The following is a 19,913-nucleotide window of genomic DNA, read 5'->3' as shown; positions in this document are numbered from 1 at the left end:
CAAAAATGGCTTTACGGAGTTGGAAATAATGCATTTTGTATATCAATATATAAGACCAATATAATTCCACTTTAAGGTGGGTTGGTTTTTGGTTCTTTCTAGTTACTTTCATAACTCCTAAATCGCTCCTTGAATTGCTCGAAGCTTTGCAGAAATATGCAACATGGCAACACCTTTCTCTTCAAGAAAGTACAATCCTATTTCCAAAATCGTTGGGATGCTGAAAATATAAACTAGAACATGGACAACATGTCAAACGTTGGAACTTTTAACTTTTTTGAATTTGATGCCAACAACATGTTTAAAGGGGAGGTATTCAACACTGTGTGGAAAATTGAGTGGGTAAATAATGCAACCTAAACTTTAATTGAATTACACTTGACTATTGCCAAGGCATAGTCATCATACAGATAGTAAAAAGTATTAAGGCATGAAAAAGGTATTTAGGGTGATGAAAGTAGTGCTGTTATCTGGAGTCGTTTTGGACTCTCTCCTTACTCCTCTTGGCCTCCTGCTGGCCTGCATTTCCTGTGAGAAGTTAGAGCGCAGGGGAAGCAGCTGGTACTTTGTTATGATGTGGGAGGTAGTTTATCACACGTTTTTCTCATCTCCCCTGTACAATGTGTTTTAAGGGTGCCGTTTTCTTGGAAGGGGTGTCCGTGAAAGGGGTCGTGCAAGTCACTGAGCAGCCAAAGCTGGGGGAAATACAGAGAAAATGTCAAGAGTACGCAGAGTGGGACAGGTAAGTTTTTACTCTAGAGTATGAATATTTGTGTCTGAGAGAGAAAATGCATGACTCATTCAGCTTCACTCAGGGTACAACCCACCAGGTGCTACTGGCAGAAAAAAAAAGAAAATGCTGCACAGGCATCCTCCACTGCATTCTAATGCTTCAAAAAATTGTGTGTGGATAGAGAGCAATTCATAATAGAACACCAACCTTACTCATCATATGACTCATTCAAATTTAGACTTGTGGTTCTCAGAGGTGATGGTAAAACAGCAGTAATAGTTTGTTGTAGCTTCAGGCTGACGAAGCATTTGTGACGAGAGAAGCCATAAGAACTGCAACACAATAACTCCTTACTATTTCCTCGTCATAGTTGTTTGCCCCCATTAAATTATTATTTTATTATTTATTTTGTTTTATAATTTTCTCGTGTGTGTGTGTGTGTGTGTGCCTGTTCAAAGATCTGGTTTTCCAGGAGCCCAGCCTGTCTCCATGGACGAACGAAACCTTCATCTGCTCAAACACAATGCCTATAAAGTCAGCTGGAAGGCTGATGGAACACGGTAAGTCTATGCATGGCTGCTATCTGGATGTACTCACATCTGCAGTTTCATCAGCTCTGATAAGCCAGTCAGGTCCTCGCACTGTATTAGGTTGTGGTGCAGAGCTCCTCCATGTCGAGTGTTGTCTGACATTCCAGACAAGGGAGGATAGCTGTTCATCCCCTTCAGCATCTACTCTTTCCACATTTCCTCTCTCTTTTTTTAAGAAAGTAAAATGAAATGCACTGTGCTGTTGTGATATTAGATGCAAAAAATAAAATACCACCATTATATCACAGATTTAGTTATTGAGTTAAAGATATAGAAAGGAATTAACCTTTAAGGTTGAAATTATACAGGTATAACTGTTTGTCTGTTAGATAGTAGTAGGTGGTTATCAAGTTGGTGCCCAGTTGCACCTCAGTCTTCGTCTGTGTTGCTCCATGCGTCCGCTTCTGTCTCCATTTTACCCCCCTTTACCACAGGCTTGTGGTTTGACTGCTCGCAAATATATTGGTTCAAATTCTGTTTGTGCGTTTGTATATTTGTAGAATATTTGTTGTGGTCTTGTAAGTGCAAAATGTTTATCAATGTCATTGTTTGACAAAATATGCATGCATATGTCAGGAGTACATTTGCACTGCCTTCCAGCCCTTGGAATAATGTCACCAGTTTTTGTGTTGAGTTGGTTGCAACCTCATCTATGCTGAGCTCCGAATATAATCCCTCTGAATCCATTCAGTTATGTTACATCATGGCTCCACCTTTCCTGTAAACCGGTTAGCTCTCGTTTCGCTCCTGATAACTACAGTATATGTTAGTGAACAGCAATGATGGTAACAGTCCCTTCACCTACCAGAATAGGCTTTTGGTAGCAATTACAATTGCTGCTATTGCTATTGGTATTTAAAAGCCTCTCTGCCTGGTAAAGAACTTGGCACTATCTGCTGCATAGGGTGTAGTCTTAATATCCAGCTCCCATGCCATTAAGGTAGCTAATTTACTATCTTATCTCTTGCCTGTTGAATTATTTATGAATGCTGCTAGGGTTTGGTGTCTTACTGGCTGATGGATGCAGCCAGTGTCAGGTTGGTCAGATCGCACTGCAATTTCTAGGAGTAATTGTGCCACATGACACATGTAGGCTACATTTTGTTTTATCAGTCATATACATGCTCATTGCATACAGTCATATTGTCCTTAAACACGGATGAAAAAACTCTTCTGCACATTCTCATACTGTTCGCAATGAAGTCAGATGTGAGTGCTGCAATGTCTCATTTTGAAAAGCCTGTTGCCATGATCAGAGAAGCCATTCATCATCTCCCCAGAGGAATTGATGCTCACCATTCCCCAGACTCATTGTTTCACAGCAAACCGCACATCTAAATTGCACACTAAATCTTTTCTATCATTATTTTCAGAAGCCAAATAAGAATCATGTCAAAGTGCTGTTCGACTGTGTAACTCTATGAAGGAAACCTTACTGAAAATGACCGGGTAGGAGAGACAAATGAGTGCAAGTTAAAAAGATGTAGAGTCCATCCACAAATATTAAACACAACTCAATCATTAGGAAATCCATTCAGCCTGTAGTGGCCCTGTGTGATTTCTGGACACTGGATTTCATGCATCAGTCTGGCATTGCTTCACTGTTGTCTGGATCCTGTCAATTTGCTGATGGATCCACATAAGGCCTTCCTTAAAATATGTTTGTTTGCCAGAACTTGACCAACACAAATTGACCACTTGCCAACAATAACTTGCCCAACTTTCTGTTGCAGCCCAGTAAAAGTTGATTTGCTCCTTAAACAGTCTGTGGGTCATTCCATGACAAATCAGATAAAGTTGTTGCTGCACCATCTCAGATTTTGTTCAAACCTTGTCAAAGCCAAGGCCTGTAAAATATGTCTTCATATTATTTTCAGCCCTTATGATTACTTAATTTTTACAGCCTGAAAATCACATTTTCTGGGAAGCAATGTTTGGGCATTAATATAATGAAAAGTATTATTCATAGGCAGCCCAAACTTTAGGGTAGAAGACAAACATGTTCTCAATGTTTGCCTGTGCCTGTTGAGGTGTCCACGACTCTAGCAGCCTTGACAGGGACATCAAGGAGGTGGTCATCCCCCAGCCCTCACCCCCACACCCCCTCAATACCAGTGCAACACTCACCTCCACCATCACAGGCTATCGTACCCCCACCATCACTGGATATTGCACCCCTCCCCCACATGGCGATCACGAACAATGAGGTGACTATGACCTCAGTCAACAGCCATCAGACACACAGATCCCAGATGCACCCCTCCCCCTCCCCTCCCCTCAAACCCCTATCATCACAGCAGATCAAGTAAGAGCTCAACTAAAGAAACTTCACCCCAATAAGGCAGCGGGGCCTGACAGACTGTGTCCAAGGCTACTCAAGGCCTGTGCTGCTGAACTGGGGGAGCCACTGAAGCACATCTTCAATTTGAGTCTACGCCTCGGACAAGTTCCAACACTGTGGAAGACATCATGTCTCACCTCTGTCCCTAAGAAGCCACACCCTAGTGAGCTTAATGACTACAGACCTGTCGCTTTAAAGGGACACCAGACAAGCCTGATGCTTTTTCTCTACGAAACTCCCCCCCGCTCGGTCTGAAGCTCTTTTCCTTTTCTTTGCGTCTTCCGTCAAGCGTTTTCGCTGCTTCTTCGCCGGCTCTGCCATTATACACACGTTTGCTCTCTCTCAATCTCTAGCGTTTCGTTAGCCTGCCTCTGTGCTGTAAACTGATCCTGCTTCGGTCGGCGGGTAGGATACACCGAACTTGCAAGTGGGATATTCTTCCTACAGGCAGTAGGGGCGGGCGAGAGAGCCTTCATTCGCCCCGTAATGAGTCATTTAACCATATACCGACTTACGAGGATGATTAATTAACATGAAAACGTTGCCTGGTGTCCCTTTAACATCACATGTGATGAAGACAATGGAGCGACTGGTCTTAGGTATGCTCAGACCCCAGGTACGCCATGCACTAGACCCGTTACAGTTTGCATACCAGGAGAAAGTGGGCGTGGACGATGCCATCACTTATCTTGCTGTGAGAATCATGTTCTTTGATTTCTGAAGTGCTTTTAACAGCATCCAACCCCTCAGACTGGGAGACAAGCTCTTGGGTGATGGGCAGATTGGTGTGGACGCTCACCTGGTAACCTGGATTACATATTACCTGACCGAACGATCACAGTTCGTCAGACTGAAGAACTGTCTCTCTGACACTGTGATCAGCAGCACCGGAGCGCCACAGGGAACTGTGCTCTTTCCAGTCCTGTTCACCCTGTACACATCTGTCTTCTGCTACAACACAGAGTCATGCCACATGCAGAAGTTTTGTGACGATACTGCAATTGTGGGGTGTATCAGGAAGGAGCAGGAGGAGGAGTACAGGAGCCTGGTGGAGGACTTTGTACAATAGTGCAAACTCAATCACCTTCAACTCAACACTTCAAAGACCAAGGAGATGGTGGTGGATTTCCGCACGTCTAAGCCCACTCTGCTACCAGTCTCCATTGATGGGGTCAATATGGAGGTGGTAAGCACCTACAAGTATCTGGGTCTCCACCTGGACAATAAACTGGACTGGTCAGCCAACACTGACACACTCTACAAGAAAGGGCAGAGCAGGCTGTACTTCCTGAGGAGGCTGCGGTCCTTCAATGTGTGCAGCAAGCTCCTCAGGATGTTCTACCAGTCTGTTGTTGCCAGCGTCCTCTTCTAGCAGTGGTATAGAGATAGAGATAGACTTCTCTGCATAGTCTGTCTGCCTCTTCACCCCCTCTATGTTTTGGATACTGTCTGTCCACTAGCCACTTTTTACCACTGTCTTTCTGCCTCACTGTTTGCGTGCTATATTAGCACATATGCATAATCCCTCCCTCCATGCCACAGCTGAACTATGGCCACACTTATACCTTTTCTTATATATATATATATATATATATATAGACTTTATTCTTGCACTGTTGGACTTACTCATTTGCACCATCACCATGACACTCACTCACACAGAGCACCTTACCTTACCTTACTATGCACAGAGAATCACAGGCTTAGTCCCTGCCTCAGTCATTGCAAGCGCCTCTTGATTGATTAATCACCCACTATGTGGATACTGATAATTGATTTAGATTAAGTGTTATTTAGTATAATTTGTATTTTAGTATATTTAGTATATTCTTTATCTTCTACTGTCCTTATTGCTTAGTTGTGTTTTTTATTACTTTATGCTTATTCTGCTGTTAGTGAATGTGTGTGTGATGTCTGTATGCTACTGAGACCTTGAATTTCCCCTGGGGATCAATAAAGTATCTCTCTATCTCTCTATCTCTCTATCTCTCTATCTCTCTATCTCTCTATCTCTCTATCCCTCTCTCTCTATCTCTCTCTCTCTCTCTCTGAACCATTTTTCACAAGTTTGTCTGGCATACTCATTGATTTTCTACAAGGCCCTTTATCAGGAAAAAAGTGCAAAAAGACTGACATTAAAGGGACACCAGGCAACGTTTTCGTGTTAATTAATCATCTTTGTAAGTCGGTATATGGTTAAATGACTCATTACGGGTTGAATGAAGGCTTTCTCGCCCGACCCTACTGCCTGTAGGAAGATTATCCCACTTGCAAGTTCGGTGTATCCTACCCGCCGACCTTCAGTCTCACAAAGTCTCAGACATCGTGAGAAGCAGGATAAGTTTACATGCTGCATCCCCAGCACAGAGGCAGGCTAACGAAACGCTACCGATTGTTGCAAACGTGTGTATAATGGTAGAGCCGGCGAATAAGCAGCAACAACCCTTGACAGAAGACGCAAAGAAAAGGGAACGAGCTCCAGACCGAGCGAGGGCTCGCACACGTATCGACACGTACAGACGGTAGAGGGAGCTTCGTAGAGAAAAAGCATCAGGCTTGCCTGGTATCCCTTTAAGGGGTAGTATAAACTTCAGACCTCAAATATTGGCTCAACATTAATAAAGTATTGTATTTGCAGACAAAATAATGATTGATGCCATGTGCAAGAAATAAGACACCATTGCATTTTATAAAACTTATATAAAACTAATGGGCTTGCAGTACAAACTGTTAATGGTCCAATCATACTAAGAACATGTCTGTCTACCATCATACAAAGTCTGGGCAATGTTAATGCCCAAACATAGCCTCTAAGACAGGGGTCGGCAACCCGCGGCTCCGGAGACGCATGCGGCTCTTTGATCCCTCTAGACAGGTCATCTGCTGGAAACATTAGGCCTAGTTTTTTGTCAAAGTTTTCTCTATGGATTCCTGGTAAGACCCCCTATTGGAACAGATTAAAACTTGGGGCATGTTGAATTTTGTCCAAAATCCAATATGGCCACCGTATTCCAAAATGGCACATTTTTGCACACTTTTTGCTATGCTACAGTGCCATTTTAGCAAACTGTCCTTTTCTATCAAGTACATATTTACAGAGGATAACTGATGATTTTAAAATCCTAAGTATTTTTCAAACTATTTTGAATCATTAAAAAATGTATAATTTTGTCAGATATTTGTAAAATCATCAAATTTCAGAAATTCAGAATTTCAGATCTATTCAGAAATCATCAAATTTCCTTCAAACATAAACCTCTTACAGATTAAAATACAGTTAAAAAAAATTGGGTACCTTAACTTAAACAGATTAAAACATATGACATTTAGACATTTTCCCAAAAACACAATATAAATTCTAGCCTGATGAGCCAGACCCACATTAAAATGTGCCAACAGCAACATCCATCTTCCTTGTTTTCAAGTAGCAGGGAATTCACGCCGAACCGTTGCATGTTATGCCCGCCTAGCGACTCTACAGTATACACAATGTGATTGGCCGAAGTTTCGATCGAAGTTTAATTTTTCCAGCTTGCAAGCCAACGGAGAGTTGCTAGATTAGCCCGCTAGGGTGCGTCTAGATTTCTAGGCTATATAAATTCAATAATATCCCCAAAATGGTGAATTTTTGGGCCTGCACTTTTGGCTAAGCTAGAGGGTTTTTTTCCTATTAAATATATTTTGACAAATGTTAATTGATATAAGAAACAAGATAGTTCCATAAAGGTGATGTAATTACAAAAAATACTATTTTATCACTCGGCTAGATATATTGTTACTATTATTATATTAATAATAGTAATACTTAGAGCTGCTGAGAGAAAATGAGGTAGTTACTAAGATCATTTCCATCTCTGGATTTACCTCCATTTTCTCTCAGCAGCTCTAAGTATTACTATTATTAATATAATAGTAGTAACCTTAAATAAGTGCTCAGTTTGATGAGCCTATTAGGAGCGATCAATAAAAATGGCCTAAACAATCACAGGAACGGAGAGCACTGGGCTACTCATTCCTCCAACGAGGAACCACTGAGGAAAAGAGTCTAGAATTTGATCTAGCGTTTATGGCTGGTCGACACAAAAGATGCTCATCAGATGACCGCAGTGAGTGGTTGGGGATGTAGAGCTGGATCATAAAATTGACATAGCCGTAAGCAGATCCAGTAAGTATCCTATAGGCCAAGGTCTATTATAGGGAGCCAATGTAGAGTAACTAGGAGAGGAGTTACATGTGTCCTCTTTGGCTGATTGAACGATCTTACTACACAATCAGGCAGGCCAGCTAACAGTGAAATACAATAGTCTGGCCTGCACAAGAAGTTCTGTGGAATCTTGTATCAGATAAGATCTGATCTTCCTAATGTTGTAAAGGACTAACCATGATTTTGCAATTCAGGCTACATGCTCAAAGAAATTAAGTTGGTCATCAATTATGACGCCAAAGTTACGTGCAGATCTAGTTGGGGTCAGTGAAGAGGGGTCAAGCTGGATGGTAATCTTGAAAAGACAAAAAAGTCCAGGGTGCTCAGGAAGTTCCAATCAGAAATTTAAAGGTGCTCTTTGGGTTCGGGAATCCAATAGTAAATAGAAAAAAGGGGGTCCAAGGCACTCTTCTTCAAAAATATAAAAAGCTTTATTTAACTGGCTAATTCATCATAGAAAGTTTAAAAACATAAGGAGAAGCAACCCACGCGTAGCGGCACAAGCTGCCTTCTTCAGGGTGTGCTTCACAGACAAACAATTTCCCCTTTTGTAGGCTAATTGGAAACACCTGAGTGATATGGTGAATTACCACATGAAACATGCCAGAACAGTCCACTAGGTGGCTGGCTATAAATGTTCACATACAAAAAAGACAAAAAATGAAGACAAAAATAATCCACTAGGTGGCTATACATCGTAAATATAAGCCTCCAGAGAGAGTACAAGGTATATAGAAAGACTATTACCAGTTAAGCCTAAGCAAATACATACAGAGAAAAGATGATCACAAAAAAGGACTGAAATCTATTTCTTCATTCAACCCAGGGTAAACTGTGGCCTGTAGATTGTATATGTAGAATGTTTCTCTTTGTAAAAGTAATTTTAATCGGTCACCACCCCGAATGTTCTTTTTAATAGTTTCTAAACCCTCTACCCATAAGGCCTTCTGGATTGCAGTTGTGCACGTTTTGGAAGTGTTTTGCCATAGGGTAATCCGAATTAGCTTTTCTAATGGCATTTTTGTGCTCACATACTCTGTCTTTAAGGCGTCTCGTGGTTCGACCAATGTAAAAGCATCCACATTTGCATGATAGCCTATATACCACAAACGTAGTATTGCAATTATTGTTTTTATATTATGCGTCTTGTTTGTCTTGAAATCACAGAATTGTTTGCATTCTTTAATGTTGGAACAATGGATTCTCAGGGACCGGAACAAGAGCAGACGGTAATCAATCTATCAAAAACTTCTCTAGACTCTGACTGTGTTAGTGTGTTGTCTAAGGGACTTTCTTTCTCTCCCACTTACTATACAAATGAGTCCAAGGTGGATCTATTTAGATTCTACTGCAGTCTTCATCTCAAAGTTTGGCATCACCAATACAATCAGATAAATGAGAACACAGCCAAAAGATCTCCCTTTAGACCGAAATCATACTTTATGCCTCCAGTTTCAAATGTGACGCTGACTGCTTTTACAAAAAAGGTGGACTTCGAGAGTCTGTTGAGAGACTGTTCCAATCATCAAACCAAAAAATCAGAGAAAATTTGACCAAAACTCAAAAGCTGGCCATAGATTACTTGGCAAAGAATGAATCCATAATTATCAAACCAGCAGACAAAGGGGGAGCTGTCGTGATATTGGACAAGGACAAATATGTTGAAGAAGCCTTACGGCAATTGAACAATCAAGACAATTATCAACGGCTGTTATCCAATCCAATTGACAACACAAAAGAGAGCTTGAAAGAACTGTTGCTCACAGCTAAGGACATTGGGTGGATTTCAAAACAGGAACATAGTTTCCTTTTATGTCAACATCCGAGAATACCCACCTTCTATATGCTCCCTAAGGTTCATAAGTCCCTTGTATCTCCTCCTGGCAGACCTATCATATCGTCCAATGGATCTCTTACAGAGCCAGCCTCGCAATTCATAGACTTTCACATTAAGCCGCTGGCTCAACAGCTTCCTTCCTTCATACAAGATACTACTCATGTGTTGAAGGTTTTAAGTGATTTGAATGTCCCAGACATTAAAAAACAACGTTTTCCTTTTCCAAGACCTTTTGTACATTCAGGTTCGGGGTACAGCAATGGGTGCGTGCTTTGCCCCTAACTATGCTAACCTGTTTTTAGGTTTATGGGAGAGGGATTTTGTCTATTCAAACGAATACAGTGACAAGATAAAATGGTGGGGGAGGTATATTGATGATATTTTTTTGGTATGGGGTGGTTCTTATGAAAAACTGTTTTATGATCATCTGAACAACAATAACAGGAATGTAAAATTGTGTATGGAATATTCCAAAACTACTATCAATATTTTAGATCTAACCATTTCTAGTGGTAATGATGGTAAGCTCCATACTACTGTATATCGTAAAACTACAGATAGGAACACCACGTTGAAAGCAGATAGCTTCCATCCAAATTGGCTTAAAAATAATATACCTTTTGGCCAGTTCCAACGTCTTAGACGAATTTGTGATACTGATAACGAATATGAAGTGCAAGCAAAGATAATGTCTAACCGATTTTCACAAAGGGGCTACCACACAGAAACTATACAAAATGCCTATAGGAAAGCTCAGTCCATTCCTAGATCAGAGCTACTCCAGAAAAAGAAAAGGCGGTCCTCTGAAGAAAAAAAACAGGCTTATTTTGTTACAAAATACAGCTCTTTAGCTAATCCTATAAAAAGGATAATACACTCAAATTGGAATCTCATCGAGAGTGACCTGGTACTCAGAGAAGTGTTTTCTGCACCACCGATAATCAGCTTTAGGAGGGCTCCCACACTACGTGATAGGCTAGTACCAAGTCATCTCCCTGCTAAAAAACAGGTTACTTGGCTTCATAGACAGTTAAAAGTTACCTACAGATGTGGATCTTGCAATCATTGTTCCAACATTAAAGAATGCAAACAATTCTGTGATTTCAAGACAAACAAGATGCATAATATAAAAACATTCATTAATTGCAATACTACGTTTGTGGTATATAGGCTATCATGCAAATGTGGATGCTTTTACATTGGTCGAACCAAGAGACGCCTTAAAGACAGAGTATGTGAGCACAAAAACGCCATTAGAAAAGCTCATTCGGATTACCCTATGGCAAAACACTTCCGAAATGTGCACAACTGCAATCCAGAAGGCCTTATGGTAGAGGGTTTAGAAACTATTAAAAAGAACATTTGGGGTGGTGACCGATTAAAATTACTTTTACAAAGAGAAACATTCTACATATACAATCTACAGGCCACAGTTTACCCTGGGTTGAATGAAGAAATAGATTTCAGTCCTTTTGTGATCATCTTTTCTCTGTATGTATTTGCTTAGGCTTAACTGGTAATAGTCTTTCTCTATACCTTGTACTCTCTCTGGAGGCTTATATTTACGATGTATAGCCACCTAGTGGATTATTTTTGTCTTCATTTTTTGTCTTCATTTTTTTGTAACATTTATAGCCAGCCACCTAGTGGACTGTTCTGGCATGTTTCATGTGGTAATTTACCATATCACTCAGGTGTTTCCAATTAGCCTACAAAAGGGGAAATTGTTTGTCTGTGAAGCACACCCTGGAGAAGGCAGCTGGTGCCGCTACGCGTGGGTTGCTTCTCCTTATGTTTTTAAACTTTCTATGATGAATTAGCCAGTTAAATAAAGCTTTTTATATTTTTGAAGAAGAGTGCCTTGGATCCCCTTTTTTCTATTTACTACTGGATGGTAATCTGTTGGGGAATAGCTGTTTTAGCTGGAAACACCAAAAGCTCAGTTTTTGAGAGATGAAGTTGAAGGTGTCGGTCTGTCATCCAGACTGAAATATCAGGCATGCAGAAATCTGATGGGAAACAGACCTCAGGTGGTAAAGACAGGTAAAGTTTCAGTAGAATGACCACTCTTGAAACCAGACTGCATACGGTCTAGCAGGTTGTTCTGATACAGGAAGTAATAGACTTGCTTGAAGAACACTTCCTCCAAAGCCAACAAGAAAGGAAGAAGGGAGACAGGTCTGTAGTTAAGTGTATATATACTCTTTTGATCCCGGAAATTTGGTCTCTGCATTTATCCCAATCCGTGAATTAGTGAAACACACTCAGCACACAGTGAGGTGAAGCACACACTAATCCCAGCGCAGTGAGCTGCCTGCAACAACAGCGGCGCTCGGGGAGCAGTGAGGGGTTATGTGCCTTGCTCAAGGGCACTTCAGCAGCTTTCTACTGGTCGGGGTTCGAACCGGCAACCCTCCGGTCACAAGTCCGAAGCGCTAACCAGTAGGCCACGGCTGCCTCAAATTCCTCTAGTTCTTCATCAATTGTATGAAGTGTACTTTTTGTTAGCAAAGACTTAACCCTTGCCTGTTTAAAAGAAGGAACATGTTGTTGGATGACTTTGCTGAAGCAGTAGAGAAACATCTTCATCAAGAGGAGAGAAAGTCCAACAACTTACAGGGCAAAGCTCTCCTAATGGGCTCATCAAACTGAGCACTTATTTAAGCAACTATCAGTGAACATTTTGCAAAGTCATCTGCTGACAGTGAAGTAGCTGAATAACTGGTGGAGGATTGAGAAGAGACTTGAAAGTTGAAAAAAGTTTTTCTACTGTCAGCTGCGCTCTCAATCTTTCTCTGATAGAATGTCTTTTTTGCAAGTGTAACAGTGAATGAAAAAGGTGATAGCAAAGACTGGTAGTTACTAAGATCATTTCCATCTCTGGATTTACGTCATTTTCTCTCAGCAGCTCTAAGTATTACTATTATTATTATTAATATAATAATAGAATAATAGTAACAATATATCTAGACGAGTGATAAAATAGTATTTTTTTATAATTTCATCACCTTTACGGAACTATCTTGTTTCTTATATCAATTAACATTTGTCAAAATGTTTTTAATAGGGAAAAAAACTCTAGCTTAGCCAAAAGTGTAGGCCCAAAAATTCGCCATTTTGGGGATATTATTGAATTTATATTGAGTTTTTGGGAAAATGTCTAAATGCCACATGTTTTAATCTGTTTAAGTTCAGGTACCCAATTTATTGAACTGTGTTTATATGAATTGTATTTAACCTGTAAGAGGTTTATGTTTGAAGGAAATTTGATGATTTCTGATATTTGACAAATTTCTGACAAAATTATAATTTTTTAATGATTTAAAATTGTTAGAAAAATACTTAGGGTTTTTAAATCATCAGCAAACCTCTGTACAGTATGTATTTGATTAGATTTTTTGCTAAAATGACATTGTTTTTACCGGAAATGTCCCCATAGCATAGGAAAAAGTGTGTAAAAATGTGCCATTTTGGAATACGGTGGCCATATTGGATTTTTGGACAAAATTCAACATGCCCTAAGTTTTAATCTGTTCCAATAGGGGTTCTGACCAGGAATCCATGGAGAAAACTTTGACCAAAAACTAGGCCTAATGTTTCCAGCAGATGACCTGTCTACTCTGATGCGGCTCAGCTTTTGAAAATAATAATGAGTATTTAATTAAAATGTATTTTATTTTAGTTTGTAGGTCTATCTGAGTAATTTATATAACTTCCCACCTCACTTGACTTCGTAACCGTAGCCTGCACAATATTGTTACATTCGCAGTTCGTTGCCATGTCAATATCAAACAAAATCACCGATTTCCCTCCATTTCAGTCAACAAGAACACTTTAATTGTTTTCTTTAATTGTTATTGTTGATGTGTGCGCTTGCTGTAGGCTAGATAAGGAAAATGTTAAAAAGGAAACGTCAGTGACCACAGCTTGCGAGCGCGAACATAAGCGGGCTGAAATGGGAAAGTTTCCATCCGAAGACGCGAAATGAACTGCCCGTTATATAGGCTATCGCACACTGCAACGAGTTAGTATTGGTGTTAACCCTATTCCACTTGCATGTGAGAAATCTTTCTCACATATGAAAAATATAAAGACAAACCTGCGCTCACGTTTAAGGGCAATTCCGCGCAAAACTGTCACATCCATAACGCCAACACAATGCCATGGTATTTAGTTGCCGTTATGGATATATGACAGTTTTGCGTGGAGTTGCCCTTAAATGATGACAGCCTCAATTCTTGCATGAAACTTCACCTCACTGAATATGAGCCAGCCAGACTCCAAGGCCATCACCGAATCCAATCTCTAGTAGACCTAATGTTCAATTTCGCCAATGACATGTCAATGAAAATTGAGTGTTGTGTTGTGAACTATGATGTTACTTTGCATACCAGGACACTGGGAAAATAGGCGGTGGTGTTTAGCCTACATGGGAAGCCTAAGGCCTATACTTCTGTCATTCCACTTTACATTTCAAGTTACTTGCACATTACTTTCAAAACTAGTAGAAAATGTATTAAAAAATCCTGTTGAATGAAAGTAATTGTACGTTAAATATCCAAACTTTTTCTTGTAACCGTCTTTATGTGGCTCTTCTGAGATTTAAAAAAAAAATTAATTTAGTAAAAGTGACTCTCTAGGCAAAAAAGGTTGCCGACCCCTGCTCTAAGATGAGGCATTTCTGAGAGTGTAAAAATTATACAAAATGATGGGTGAACAAATATATGAATACAACAAAAATATTTAACAAAAAAAGCTAGTTATTTAGTTTTGAGACGGTGCAGCAACGATTTTCCTGGATATTGTCTGATTTGACACGGAATGACCCTCTGTTACATGTGGATATGCTCCCATTGTATAGCCTTCTTTGCTCTTCAGTTCATTGGTGTAATGTAAGCCAGACAGGTCTCGGATGAGATGATGAATAGGTAGCACAACTGTTGATAAATGAGTCTGGGGGAAAAGTTTTATTTTTTTTATTTATTTTTTTTTTTTAAAGCTTTCTAAATAAAACTCTTTATGGCAGTTAAAGTTATTTTAACTGCAAAAAGTAAAACCATAAATATATTGACTTGAGAATTATATTAAATTGTGAAAAAAAAATGGAATGGCATTAGTCTGGCCAGCATCCCTGTTACCAAGCAACATTACACAGTAGTCAGTGCCAAGATTGTTATATCCCTCCGCTATTAAGTTAATGGCAGACATATCATTGTGATGAATCTTAGATTGTCGACAAGAAAGAGAGTAGTTGGCTTATCCTAAACACTTTGTGTATATGTACAGTTTTCTTTCTGTGAATTGTTTTGGTATTTTTGCAAAAATAACAGTAAAAACCACAGAAATCACACACTGAAATCAAACTCTTTTGAATTTTATTGATGATCCATCAGACTATTCAGTGGTTGCAAAGGGAATAATCTATTTGCCGAGATGAGGGGTTTTCAGAGACAAACCTGACAGCTGGGTATGAGATTACGAAAGCCTATCCTCTTGTCAGAATTGTATTGATCCATATCTGGTGGAGTGAGGAAGGGAAGTGATAAAGCTACCCTGTCTTTTGGTCTCAGAGAAATGGGAAACAATGAATTGTATCCATTTCAGCTAAATTATCTGTTGCTCTTAACCATGCATTCACAACATTACCTGTGCCACACACTATGTTCTATGTATGTTTGTGGTAATGTTTGCTTAGAAGACGATTTTTTTCCATAGCAACAACGTAGAATAGGAGTAGAATAGAATAACAATATACAATTAGTCACATTAAAGATAACAATTTAGAGTAAAAGAAGAAAAATACATACAAATTCATGATAATAGTATTATGATAATGACATTTATGAAAATGGAAATTTAAAGGCGTTTTTAAATGCTTCTTGGAAATCCCTAGTGTAGGCTATGACAACTTAAATTGGGAAAATGATTTCACTAATGAGGAACTATAAACAAAAAGAGTCTTGATTGTGATTTTGTTGATGGAATGGCATTTGATCAGCCACAGGGGGGCATATAATTACCATCTATTAGGCTATATGCTTGATAGTGGGAGTTTGCCAACTACCAACATACGTAGCCTATCAAATTCCAATGTCAGATCATGCTGAAAAGTCTCTCTCTCTCTCTCTCTCTTTTTTTTTCTCTTTCTCTCTGACAAGTGGTCACCCAGAGAGTCTGAGAGAGACAAATCTTTCAGTTCATTCTGAATGGCTCTCATCAGAACCAGTAACCTTTTACTTGTTCTTGCCTGAACTGTTCCCCCACACTATAAGCAATAGTAAAAAAAAATTGTAATCAGTCTGTCTTGATTTGTTGCTTGACATTGCTGCTTGCTTTTGAAAGTGAACTATGGTAGTCAGGTAGCTATAGCCATCTTAGTGGAATGCATGTTTCATTCGCCAAATCAAATCATATACTTCATACAGACATAAGGAGAAACTAATTATGGCTTGAAGGCTCTCTTTCTTTCTTTCTTTCTTTCTTTCTTTCTTTCTTTCTTTCTCTGTCTGTCTGTCTGTGTCTCTCTCTCTCTCTCTCTCTCTCACACACAAACACACACTAGATCAGCGGTACATTATCGAACCGAGCGGTACTCCCCCAATGGTTCAATACACAGAAGTGAGCTGCAGTAACTCAGTAGTCGGTTTATAGTTTATCATTTCCAAAAGTTGCTCATTGCGTAGCAAAATGCACACTGTTTACACATTCATGGAACGCCTCCGGAGAACCCGTAGATGGGCCCTGACACTTCTGCAACCAATCAGAACTTCAATCTGTGCAGCCTATCTCTGTTTGAGTTTGAGGGGGAAATAGGGCTGCAGCTATCGATTCTTTTTGTAATCGATTAATCTAGCACTTTATCGATCGATTAATCGGATAATTTTTTTTTTGCATTTTTAAACGACCAAAACAAATAATGCATAACGAAAATGACATGGCTGTAAAATGATCAAGCAATTGGCACAGAGGTATTTATTCTAACTCCAACATTTGGCTCCAAAACTAAGCCAGTGCCAACAATATAATAATGTTCAAAATGCTCAATGTAAAATATCAGCCTCTTGTGCGTGACTTAGCTGGGCGAACAAATCTGTCCATACTATGTTGTGAAGTGCTGGGAGGGAGAAGAGGGAAAGCAATTTAATGTATTAATATGCACAATAAGTTTCATGCTGTAATCTAGACCTGACATCAAAGTAAATATCTGTTTTATGTAGATTTCTACACCTGCAGCATTTACCATTAGGCTACTAAAAATAGCCTACCATTAGGCTACTAAAAGGGGTGAGCCTATTTGCTATGGTAACCTAGCAACTAGGGCTGAAACGATTCATCGAGTTACTCGAATAACTCGATTACAAAAATTACTCGAGGCAAAAACCCTGGCTCGAAGCCTCGTTAACCTATGACGCACACTATACGCGCAGGGATCTGATTGACTTTGACTTTGATTGTTCCACACGGACCGTTGTTTAGGAAGCACACCACTAGTGCATGAATCGTGATGGGGCCTACATTCTGAATTTAGCTGGCGCGATGGCGGAGTCAAGATGTCCATAAATGGCAGAGAATGTCTAAAGTTTTCAAGTAAAGAACAAGCATCTGAACCGAAAACATCCACTGCATGCTGTTTCACCAAGCGTCAATAAAGTAGGCTATCTATCAATCTATCTAGCCTATCCATCATCTGTAACCTATAGCCTACATTGATGTTGGCTGATTTAAATCACATACTGTATTTGTGATGTCGTGATATAATGTTTAGCTTTGATGTTTTTAAGTAGTAAACTTATTCATGTTCAATTGCAAGAGAGACAGTAGCCTAGCTATGCCTAAAAAAGAACCCCTTCTTATACACACATGCATCCTCATCTTCCCTCACGCAACGCACGCGTACACACACACACACACACACGCACGCACGCACGCACGCACACACACACACACACACACACACATGTTGCTAGGTTACCATAGCATATAGGCTCACCCCAGAAATATTTTTTTAGTAGCCTAATGGTAACATTATTTGTTAGTAGCTTAATAGTAAATGCTGCAGGTGTAGAAATCTACATAAAACAGATATTTACTTTGATGTAAATGACTTTGATTTACACTTCACAACATAGTATGGACAGCTTTGTTCGCCCAGCTAAGTCATGCACAAGAGGCTGCAATTTTACAGCCAGCATTTTGAACATTATTTAATTGTTGGCACTGGCACTTATAAACACTAAATGGGTAAATTGCAATAAATGGGCTTAGTTTTGGAGCCAAATGTTGGAGTTAGACTAATAACTCTGTGCCAATTGCTTGATCATTTTACAGCCATGTCATTTTCGTTATGCATTATTTGTTTTGGTTGTTTAAAAATGCAAAAAAAAAAAAAAAAAAATCCGATTAATCGATCGATAAAGTGCTAGAATAATCGATTACAAAAAGAATCGATAGCTGCAGCCCTACTAGCAACCTGTGTGTGTCTGTGTGTCAGACTGTATATACAGTCTATGGTGTGTGTTTGTGCGCACGCGTGCGGTGCGTGAGGGAAGATGAAGGTGCATGCCTGTGTGTATAAGGGGTTCTTTTTTAGGCATACTGTCTTGCAATTGAACGTGAATAAGTTTACTAATTAAAAACATCAAAGCTAAACATTATATCACGACATCGCTACAAATACAGTATGTGATTAAAATCACCCAACATCAATGTAGGCTATAGGCTACGTAGATAGATGATAGATAGGCTAGATAGATTGATAGATAGCCTACTTTATTGACGCTTGGTGAAACAGCATGGAGTGGATGTTTTCAGTTCAGATGCTTGTTCTTTTCCTTTTTGAGTATGTAATGATCCCAAAACTTTACTTAAAAAATTTAGACATTCTCTGCCATTTATGGCCATCGTGACTCCGCCATCGCGCCAGTTATGCACATAGTTATGCATCACGATTCACGCGCTGGTGGTGTGCTTCCTGAACAACGGTCTGTGTGGAACAATCAGATCCCTGCGCGTATAGTGCGCGTCATAGGAATTTAACGAGGCTTCGAGGCAGGGTTTTTGCCTCGAGTAATTTTTATAATCGAGTTATTCGAGTAACTCAATGAATCGTTTCAGCCCTAGGGGGAAAACACTCAGGCCAACTGACAGCTCCAATGTGAATAATGGAAAGTTTAGCGACCAACCTTTCATATCTGCCTAAAGGGAACATTTTGGATTACAAACTGAATACCATCAATGAATAGTACAGCCCACAAGCATTACTTTGCTAATGCAGTCAACTGGAGTTCATTACTACTGGTAATAGTAGTGAGAGTCCTCAGAGAAAACAAGCCAGTCTCTCTGTTGCTTCTCAAGAATTTGAAATGAAAAATAAACCAAAGACACGTTGTCTTTTTCCAAGGCACATGTCTCTCAAATTTAGCGAAAGTGAAACTACATGTTGGATCTAATCTATCTGTCTTAATTTAAATAAATCTTTCTGAGGGCCTCAATAATATTTAAGCCCTTTAAATACAAGCAGTCTTCAGCCTATTAGCTTATCAACATCACCTGAATCAAGTGTCCAAAATAGACTGCTGCATCTTTAAGTCAACTCTAAAAGGTTCTCATCCCCATTTCCCTTTTGCCTTGCTCAAATTGTTGCACCACATTATAATAGTATCAACCATAACAATAATCATAACAATACAATTATACTGCTGCTGGATATGTAGGCTAAGCATGTATTGACTATTTTGCTTAGTGTCCAAATGCAATGTTCCATAGAGATTTCATTGTTTCCCTGAAGATCACACAAAACTACAAGCCCGATTTTCATGAAAGCTGGCAGAATGTAGTGAGGGAAAAGTTCTAAATCGCCGGGCTGCCCGGCCCGGACAACTTTAACTTCCACAATGTTGCATGGCATGATAGGGTTTTTGGTCTGCATGGATATCTGCGCTCTTAGAATGATTTACTTTTGATATGTCTTCAACATTACATTTTGCGTGTCCTCTTGCTGCAGATCAGACATCCCGCCGATAATTTAGTTGCAGTGGTGGTGAAGGCAAACATTCGTCCAGGCATTTAATTGATTATTAAATTGATCTGTTTTACTCCACAACTTTTTAGGAAGTTTTAGACCATGGCTCGCTTGTCCACTCAAGCCATGGCAGACCTAAAGGGATGCAAGGATGTGACATAGCCTATGACATGTTCAAATAAACATG

General features: G+C 39.6%; 1 protein-coding gene across 1 annotated transcript in view; it reads left to right on the top strand.

Annotated features, from left to right (window-relative positions):
* The window catches only part of rngtt (RNA guanylyltransferase and 5'-phosphatase), a 96,805-nt gene that overhangs the window by 15,157 nt on the left and 61,735 nt on the right, over positions 1 to 19,913 (top strand). Inside the window, exons 7-8 of the mRNA XM_042095023.1 lie at positions 633 to 742; positions 1,192 to 1,293. Of these exons, the coding sequence (XP_041950957.1) occupies positions 633 to 742; positions 1,192 to 1,293 (212 nt within the window). The remainder of the gene's footprint in view (positions 1 to 632; positions 743 to 1,191; positions 1,294 to 19,913) is intronic.

Source organism: Alosa sapidissima, chromosome 6 (assembly GCF_018492685.1).
Source record: "Alosa sapidissima isolate fAloSap1 chromosome 6, fAloSap1.pri, whole genome shotgun sequence".
NCBI classification, from domain to species: Eukaryota; Metazoa; Chordata; class Actinopteri; order Clupeiformes; family Clupeidae; genus Alosa; species Alosa sapidissima.
This window is presented reverse-complemented; position numbering and strand designations above follow the sequence as displayed.